A 10,000-nucleotide genomic window follows, 5' to 3' on the forward strand; every position below is an offset into this window, starting at 1 on the left:
CACCCCTGTACTCACACCACTGTAAAAGGAAATATTCACATCCAGGTAGCAGCAGCACATCACAGAGATCCTGGAGGAGAACATCTCTAAATAAGGTCCATAAGGAGGACACAGATACATCTATTTCATCTACAGGTGCCAGAAGCTCCGCTCAGAAAGACTTACAGGTGATTAAAGGTATCATATATGTTTATATACAGTATTTATGTACTGCTATAAATGCCATCTTAGCTTTTTATTAAGCTCCGCTCTCTAACATTGCTAGTAATAATAATAATAAGCCTTTAATGGTCACATACACCTTATGGCATGATTTTTTACACATATCCCAGTCTGTTGTCTTGCGGTGAGGAAAAAGCTGCGTTCATTTTAAGTCTAAAATAAAGATTATTTATGGATGTAGAAAAAAATGGTGTCATTTAAGGAATAACCTAAAGACTGTATTTATATTTACAGCAGTCTAAAAGATATATGTAGGTGAGAATGTAAAAGAAGGTGTTTTGTGCTGAAATCACAGGATATTTTAGGCATTGTTATAGTTTGTGTTTTGCAGAAAGATTTCAGTAAAAACAGCTAAAAATTCTTCAGTAATGAGAATCAGTTCAGTATGATGTATTAGTGGAAAAAACAACCTCAGCATTAATTATGGTGGGGGGGGGGGTATTTTCTGTGATGTCACTACATGGTTGGGGCAATTATGTGGTAAACCACACACACACACACACAGAAGGGAACAGAAAACATGTAAGACTGCTGAGTAAAACATTAAAACCATGGATACACTCTGTATTCTGTGACACACTTTACAAAATGGACCAGATTAATAATATTGTTTATATTTTATTACTGTTATTAATGTAAGTGTTGCTTTAATAAAGTACATATAGTGTGATTTGTGTTGCCTTACACACTGATTACACCGACTTTTATGTTTTCATTCATTCTGGTCTGATAGCTGAACATTTTTTTGCTTAAATATTTTGAAATGCAGCAGAATCACATTCCGGGGTTTATACTGGATGCAGTACTGGGGCATTTAACAGCATCGTTTTCTTTCACTTTTTTAATCTAAACTATTTTTAAGCTGTTAAGTCTGCCTCTGTTAATGCAGAGAGGATCTGCTTCTGGAGTTCAGATTGTGCTGTCCACAAAAGATCCAAGCAATGCCGTTGTCGCAATCATTCTAAAGGCCTGATGAGGTCTATACCCGACAAATAGAAATGGGCCTTGAATTGTTTCTGTTTTATCCTTTCCTAAATGCCCCAGTAAAACACCTGGAGTTACTTTACACAAGAGCTTTTTAGGATCATGTCATCGTTTGTCCTGCATCACTGCATCTTAATAAATGTAAAATAGGGATACAGGATCACAACATTAAGCTAAATCTGCTGACCATCAATCATTTCACTTGGTCAAAAGCCTGAGAGTTTTGTCCCGTCTCTGCACCAAAGTGAAATCCCAGAGAAGAATTCCTCTGAAGACTGGGGGTCCCGCACCACACTTGACATGGCTATGACATTAACAGCCCAGGCAAGGCTGCACCCCTCCCTCCCTGTGCTACACGGGTGCAGGAGCCATTCAGACACATTTCCTTCAGTAACATCTGAAATGCTGGCCAACACCCAAAATCAGTGTTTGGGTGAAGCGGGGACTAACTGCCCCAGCTCAATCAGGGGTAGGTTGCCTTACGTCAAAATGGAAATGGCCAGGTCTCCACGATGCCAGGACACCAGAAAAGGAATTAACGCACCTCTGTCTTTGGAGTCAGCAAGCTGAGTGAAATATATAGACACAGGGGAAAAAGGGTTGGAAAGCATGGGCTCAGAGAGCCAGTTAGGGGGAATTGGACACCGTCTCTGTGGCACTGAATCCGCTGTGCCGCTCCTTCCAGATGTTGGGTGATAAAATGCTCCAGCAACAAGATCCTGACTCCTTCCTTGTCCTGTTGTCCTTTTTTAGGAGTTAACCTTAACTGGTGTCTTGTAGCTATCAAAGTGTTGTTAAGTCACAGTGGGGGAAGTCGTGGTTAAAGAGTTTGACTCCTAACCCTAAGGTTGTGGATTCGAGTCTTGGGCCGGCAATACCACGACTGAGGTGCCCTTGAGCAAGGCACCGAACCCCCCAACTGCTACCCGGGCAGCATAAATGACTGCCCACTGCTCCGGGTGTGTGTTCACGGTGTGTGTGTGTTCACTGCTGTGTGTGTGCACTTTGGATGGGTTAAACACAGAGAACGAATTCTGAGTATGGGTCACCGTACTTAACCGTATGTCACTTCATGTTAGCAGGTGGTCGAGTTTGCAAATTTCAGCAAATGTAAGTGCTTTGTTCAAGTTTACTTTGTTCAGGGTGCAGCTGATCCATTGTAATATTCCCTTCTTGAGGTCAGGGTTTATCAGTCCCGGTCGGTTGCATCTGGCAGCTGCTGGTCAGGCTAGACACTTTAATAGCATGCTCAAAGAGGTTCATGAATGCCTCTGTATCATTCTGTGGTCTCATCTTTGTCAGTGTACCATCTGCCTCCTGGACCATGCTCCAAAGCACCTGCTGGTCCTCTGCCTGTGCTTGGTACAGGGCCTGGACACACTGTTCCTGTACTGTTTACAGCCTGAAGAGGGCCTGAAGTGTCTGCTGGATGCCAGCAATGACTTGGTCTTGAAGTTGTGAGGACTCCATAACCGGGTATTTCCTCACATTTGGAGGGTTAAATGTGACATTTACTAGATGGCATGTCATAGCCAAAGCACCTTTGTGTATATTCATTCATTCATTCATCTTCAGACGCCTCACAGAGCAGTAAATATACTGTGGTATAGATGTGCTTTCAGATTTAAACTCTCTTTAGCCCTAAAACACTCATTGTGGGGTTTAATACTCACTCATTCTCTACCGCTTATCTGAACTACCTCGGGTCACGGGGAGCCTGTGCCTATCTCAGGCGTCATCGGGCATCAAGGCAGGATTCACCCTGGACGGAGTGCCAACCCATCGCAGGGCACACACACACTCATTCACTCACGCAATCACACACTACGGACAATTTTCCAGAGATGCCAATCAACCTACCATGCATGTCTTTGGACCGGGGGAGGAAACCGGAGTACCCGGAGGAAACCCCCGAGGCACAGGGAGAACATGCAAACTCCACACACACAAGGTGGAGGCGGGAATCGAACCCCGACCCTGGAGGTGTGAGGCGAACGTGCTAACCACTAAGCCACCGTGCCCCCCCCCCCCCTTTGTGTATATTTAATATATGAATATTTTAACCTCACTGACAGATTCAAACGATTTAATAATTTACAAAGGACTGAAAATGCTATTTCATATTCAATGTCATTCTTCTGATTTTGGTTTAATGCATGTTATAACGCAATAGTGCAAGGCCTCTATTCATGTGTGGACTGTAATACACTAGTGAAGCTGTAGGGGGCAGCAACAGTGCTGTATGCAAAAGATTTCTGAGGCCCAATACTCTCGCTGTATGTCTAAAGAATACAAAAACACACCAAGCGATTTCACATGCCACATACAGACTTCTTGCTTAGATACGAAGAAGCTGAATGGAGCCACCAGACCCAATGTGCAAAAACAAAACCTTGTGTTCATGAGGGTGAAACCCAGCTACTGCCCAGCGGACTGCATGGTTACACACAGCAGGTTGTTGGTTCAGTCAGTAATTCACAAACACAGCACTTTAAGATCACAACAGAACACAAAACAACTGATGTTAGTTAATTAGCTAATGCTAGCATGCTAGCTAAAAGACTACACTGTTGTTAAAATAGAAGACTTCGCCTCAGAAACAAAGATTGTTAAAAGTTCTTCTGCAGTCAGAATCACACCGATAGTTTTGTGCTAGAGAAAATGTAAAAAAATGAAAATGAAAATCTTGGTGATTTGGCCTTTACATAATGTGGTGCTTGGACCCCAAGAATCGCTGCTTGCAGGTTTGTTAGTGTTATTATTTTATTATTGTTGTGTAAGAGAGTAGAAGAAATACTCTGTAGTTCCTGAAAGTGTTTGATACAACAGCTAAGATAAAACATCACAAGAGACAGAAGGAGAAAGAGGCGACTTTAAGGTGAAACCTGAACTCACACTGCTCACAGATCGAGAGAGAACAACACACAAAGAGACGCTTTGAGAAAACGTGAGAGAGAGAAATGAAGGAAGATGTCTGTGTGTGAGTGAGAGAGAGAGAGAGAGAGAGAGAGAGAGAGAGAGAGAGAGAGAGAGAGAGAGAATACATTGGGGAAGTAGGACTACTTCTAAAAGAGAGAACACCAAAGAGAGATTAGAATAGGAGTAAAAGAAACAGGGAAGAAATGTGCAAAGATGGAAAGATGAAGAAAGAAAACAAGAAAGAAGACAATATTTCCTTAAAACCATAACCTGCTGTAAGTGGCTGGGACAGAGTCAGACAGCCAGACAGAGTCAGAGTCAGACAGACAGAGATGGACAGAGTCAGACAGTCAGAGTCAGTGAGACAGTCAGAGACAGTCAGAGTCAGACAGAGACAGATAGTCAGATAAACAGAGACAGAGTCAGTCAGATACAGATATAGTAAGAGACAAACAGAGACAAAGAGAGTCAGTCAGAGTCAGATAGAAACAAAGACAGACAGCAACAGACAAAGAGAGACAGACAGAGCCAGACAGAGACAGACTGAGACAAACAAAGAGAGTCAGAGTCAGTCATAGACAGACAGAATCAGCAGAGTCAAAGGCAGACAAAGAGTCAGACAGAGACAGACAAAGTCAGCAGAGTCAGAGACAGACCGAGTCAGAGACAGACAGAGTAAGAGGCAGTCAGAGTCAGACAAAGAGAGTCAGACAGAGTCAGTCAGACAGAGATGGTCAGACAGAGTCAAAGACAGACAAAGAGTCAGAGTCAGTCAGAGACAGAAAGAGTCAGCAGAGTCAGAGACAGACAGAAACAGACAGACAGACTGAGAGACAGAGAGACAGAGTCAGACAGTCAGTCAGACAGAGACAGCCAGAGACAGAGACAGACAGAGTCAGATAGAGTCAGTCATACAGAGTCAGAGTCAGACAGTCAGACAGTGTCAGGATCCAGCCCGGACTTTGGCCATGTGTGTTTGTTTATGTTCTGTCTGCCCCGCCCTTGTCTCTTCCTCCCCGCCTCTGCACACCTGTTCCTCATGTCTAAGGGTCTTTTTACACCTGGTCACTTCATGTGTTGTCTCTGATCTGATATCTATCTGATTTGTTAAAACTGTTCCATTTACATTAGACCACATAAACACGTCTCGGCGAATCGGATATCGATGCGATCTTTCTACTCCCGCCCAAAATGCTAATATATTTGACCTCATTTCCGGGGTAATTGTAACAGAACACACTTTGGTGTGTGTGGTTTTCAGAACGCAACCAAAAAGAAGATTGAAAGAAGATTGAAAGATCATAAAGACGTTTATGTTACAAAAAACAGTGTTTACTGTTTGCTGCGTTTTCGCTGGCAGCAGCATGTGTTTTATGACCCGACGAGACGCCTGTGTGAAAGATCACCTGAGTGACGTACTTCTGTTTGGGAGGAGTTTAGTGCTGACGTATGTGGCTTGAACAACCACATTCATTTACACCTGTCCAGTTTCATCTGAAACACGTCCCAGACCACCTCCTGAAGGGGTTTGTACTGTCGGATTTATATCAGTCTCTAAAACGTTATAGAGGGCATTTAGACCTGGTCTTTTTACCATCGGATAGATATCAGATCACAGAAAACACATGAAGTGACCAGGTGTAAAAAGGCCCTAATTGTTATGTGTATTTAGCCGTGCTGTGTTGCCGATGGCGGCGTATAATCATTGTCGTTATTTGTCATGCCTGTTGTCATCTTGTGTCTAGTCTGTGGTTCTGTTTTTGTGTTTTTTATTTAATAAACCTGTTTATTTTAGCTATCCTGCATTTGGGTCTGTTTTTATCCCCACACTGCTGACAGACAGAGTCAGTCAGAGTCAGATAGAGTCAGAGTCAGACAGAGTCAGTGACACTGAGACAGACAAAGTGAAACAGAGACAGACAGAGTGAGAGTCAGATAGAGACAATAAAAACAAATATGACAAAAAAATTCTACGTGTCTTCGTCCCGCTGTACTGGTGTCCCTCAATACAATAAAACAGAACACAGTGGAAACACTGAGGTCCATGTCCATGTCCATGTCTCAAACAAACCAGTGTGATTCATCAGAGGATGAATAGCTCTGCATTTCAGATCTAATCGCTGTTAAATCCAGGATCCTTGAGGTTCTTTGGTTTAACCTTTTCTTCTAAGAATGCATGCAGAAATTAGTCATGACTCAGTTAATGAACAGAGCTGCTTTCTCTCACAGCACAAACACAGCAGGAGGTCAGACATCACTAGACCCTGACTCCAGTATGCTGGATTTTCCACCCCAGTGTTGCACACTGGTTTTATTTCTGCTTCAAATAAACCACTAAACCACATAAGGCAGGGCTTTAGGGTCTACATTAAACTATGAGAAATAATTCCAAGTAGAAACTTTGGGGTTTTTCTAAGAATTTACTTCACCCCTACAAGACTAAATGAAACGCTGGTCCCACACTGACGGGATCCCAAACTTCACAGCATAACAACTGTCTTGACTACTGACACCTTATATAATAATAATAATAATAATAATAATAATAATAATCATGTAGTTTAATGTAACTGCTCCTGGATGATCTCAGTTATTTTTTCCAGACTTTTCACACAAACGTGAAAAGATCACAGCATAATTTATCTTCTATAAAATGAGCAGGAGAAAAAGCTCCAGGTAAAATATATCCTGTGACAACTGACATGACGGTAAAGACTGCATCATATCATCATATCCAGCTGGAATATAAACTACACACAGATCCACACTGTAGACATCTGAGCATGTGCACATAGTGGAGACACGTCTACGTCTGTGAGTTATACACATCGCTTATCCCACACAAATCACTCTGAAACACTCTGAGACGGGGTTCTGAGACATCGGATGTTTCTTAGTTTAGTAAAAGATTCTCGGAGTAAATCAGTGTGTTTGTCGACGCACTAAACTGTTTATAAAGACTTAAACCATCAGTACAAACCGTGATGATCTGTGATCAGACCAAAAAATAAAGGTCTCTTTTCTTCTCTCCTCTTGTTTAAATATGAATCGGCTGCATTAATAACGTCTGTTATTCTGACATAATATTAGGAACAGATATCAAATCCCAAATATTAATATTAGTCATTAGTTTGCACCACTGAGCAAATCGGCCTGTATATGAGTTTATAATTTAAATTAAAAATATTATCTTTATTCTGTAGTTTATTTTTATTGGTCTGATGCCACAAAATCACACAAAAGATAGTGAAGAATATTTTTTCTCCTTTTTTAAACTGTATCCCACATGTTCTCTTTACTCACATACACCACCACACAGACCTGGTGTATTTCCATCTGATGCAGTCGTTACTCTGCCTGCCATCAACATGCTTTATAAATCATCCTCTGAAAGTGTGTGTAGGATTATTCAGCTGTAACACACTCAACCTCCAACACCTTTTCAGCCAAAGAAAGCACTCACATTAGTAGTTAGTTAGCTAGTTAGTTAGTTAGTTAGATAGTTAGTTAGTTTGGCTACAGAATGTGAACCCACACCTCAGACGGTTTGTTTAGCATGTAGCTTCGCTAGACGCTGTAGATGCTGCATCTGATTTAACTCTATGAATTAGTACGTGGTCATGACCAAAATCACAGACGTGTGTCATGCTGAACACGAACAGTTACAGATTTGGGGTTTAGTCTTCACACGAGACAGCGTGTGATACGTTCACGTCTTCTTCATGTCTTCATGTTATTGAAGAGCACTTTAATACTTCTCTATTCAATCCTCTGTGCACTCTTCTATATACTCCACTCTATCCCTCGCTCCTCTATACACTCTGCCATAAACACCTCACTTTAGTGCACACCTTCAGAATACCTCACAATACACACACAACACAAAGGATCTGGAACTTTCATTCATTCATGGTTCACTTTTAATGCACAATGTTAACACACACATATTGTGACAGTTCATCAGTATGTAAATGTGAAAAAGCTGAATGTAGTCACGGTACTGTAGGATTCAGGGTGATGACGTCATTGTGTCATGAATATTATTCCCAGATGTGGCCAAATCCAGATGATTCTGTTTGTTTCCACGTGCACAAATGATTCACTCAGTAAATCTCTATAATATGCCTTAATGCATGAAGCTTTACATTAGAGTTTGTATTTTTGTTAAAGTCTAAATGATTTCTTCATCCACATATTGCACTATTCTGTTGTTTAATACTCAGCAGACTGTTTTTTTCTGCCACAATCATTAACTGTTTCTCTGCTTCTGATTAAAGCCACATTTCTGGAGGTATAGAGGCTCAAGGCCATGTACAGGGTTGCCAGATTGGACTTTATTCCAATCCTCTGCTGTAACTTAGGACAGATTTTATAAGACAAAATGGGGAAATGTGCAGGAAAAAAATTACTGAAATTTTTTTGATTATGTTTTATTTTTTTTCCTGTTTTTCTTGTTTTCTTTCTGTCTTCATACCTCATGTTGTTCTTGTGTCATTCTAAAGGTTTGAAAAGTGAAAAAAGTCGAAAATGTGATCGACTGTAAATGTGACATCTGGCAACCCGGTGGTGGTAGATGTTTGAGTGCAGAGCAGAAACTCCACTGAGCTGAAAGTTCTCAATGCTGCTCGGAGCCGCTGCGCCTCACACACACACACACACACACACACACACACACACTTTCCCCAATGATCGGAGTACGCCAGCAATGTGTTGAGTGTGTGCAGTGTGTGCAGTGTGTGTGTCCGCGTTCACAGTAACACCGATATGGATTATTTTTACCTTCTGCTCTGCGCCGTCACACTCGGTCTGGTGGAGAACTCCAGAGGTGAGGACTTTATCTAACACACGCACACACACACACACACACACACACACACACACACACACACACACACACACACACACACACACACACACACACACACACACAGTCCCTAATCTGCTATGTGTGTGTGTATTTGGATATAAACACCAGTGTTTCTTAATGAGCTGAACACCAACATGTCGGTGGTGATTTAAACTCACACAACTTGAGTGTAAAAGTAACTCTGGTAGTGTTTTATTAACACCCACAGTATTTAACTACTTGCTGAATTGTGGGTAACAACACTGCATTAACACTGACAGCAGAATGACTTCAGTTCAGCTGAACACTCAGTAGGTGAGAGACACACTGGCAGAGTTTAAAACACTGGAGGTGGAGGTGTAGTGGAGTTGGAGGTATAGAGGAGGTGTAGAGGAGGTGTAGGTGTAGAGGATTTGTAAAGGAGGTGTACAGGAGGAGGTGGAGGTGTAGAGGAGGTGTAAAGGCGGTGTAGGTGTAGAGGATTTGTAAAGGAGGTGTACAGGAGGAGGTGGAGGTGTAGAGGAGGTGTAAAGGCGGTGTAGGTGTAGAGGATTTGTAAAGGAGGTGTACAGGAGGTGGAGAGGAGGTGGAGGTGTAGAGGAGGTGTAAAGGCGGTGTAGGTGTAGAGGAGGTGGAGGTTTAGTGGAGGTGGAGCACTATGTTCATCAGGGACCAGTTTACACAAGAGAAGGAGAGTGAGAATTTTGTGGACTATATAATAAGTAGATTAATAAGTGAACGTTAAATGAGTGTTAGATTAACGTTTGTAGAGAGGAGTGTAGATGAATGTTACGTGAACGTTAGATCAAGGTCCTAAATCTAGCGTTTGAGTAAATTTTCACTTGCTCTTTGGTTGATTTTCTTAAATTTAGGAAAACAGGATCTACACATACAAATAGATCAGAATTGTTTGTATTTGTCCTTCACCATTAATGACATTATCTGTAGTTTGTTGTGCTGCTGTAACTGGTGTAGAATGTTGGGAAGGTGTAGCTTCTGCCCCCACAAAAGTGAACAGGTCTCAGGTTC

At 41.8% G+C, this 10,000-nt stretch overlaps 1 protein-coding gene across 1 annotated transcript in view; it reads left to right on the forward strand.

Annotated features, from left to right (window-relative positions):
• The first annotated feature begins 8,761 nt into the window (after positions 1 to 8,761).
• The window catches only part of LOC132861401 (A disintegrin and metalloproteinase with thrombospondin motifs 14), a 46,773-nt gene continuing 45,534 nt past the window's right edge, over positions 8,762 to 10,000 (forward strand). Inside the window, 1 exon segment of the mRNA XM_060892911.1 lies at positions 8,762 to 8,950. Within this exon segment, the coding sequence (XP_060748894.1) occupies positions 8,890 to 8,950 (61 nt within the window). The 5' untranslated portion in view covers positions 8,762 to 8,889.

The sequence above is a fragment of the Tachysurus vachellii genome, chromosome 2 (genome assembly GCF_030014155.1).
Source record: "Tachysurus vachellii isolate PV-2020 chromosome 2, HZAU_Pvac_v1, whole genome shotgun sequence".
Taxonomy (NCBI): Eukaryota; Metazoa; Chordata; class Actinopteri; order Siluriformes; family Bagridae; genus Tachysurus; species Tachysurus vachellii.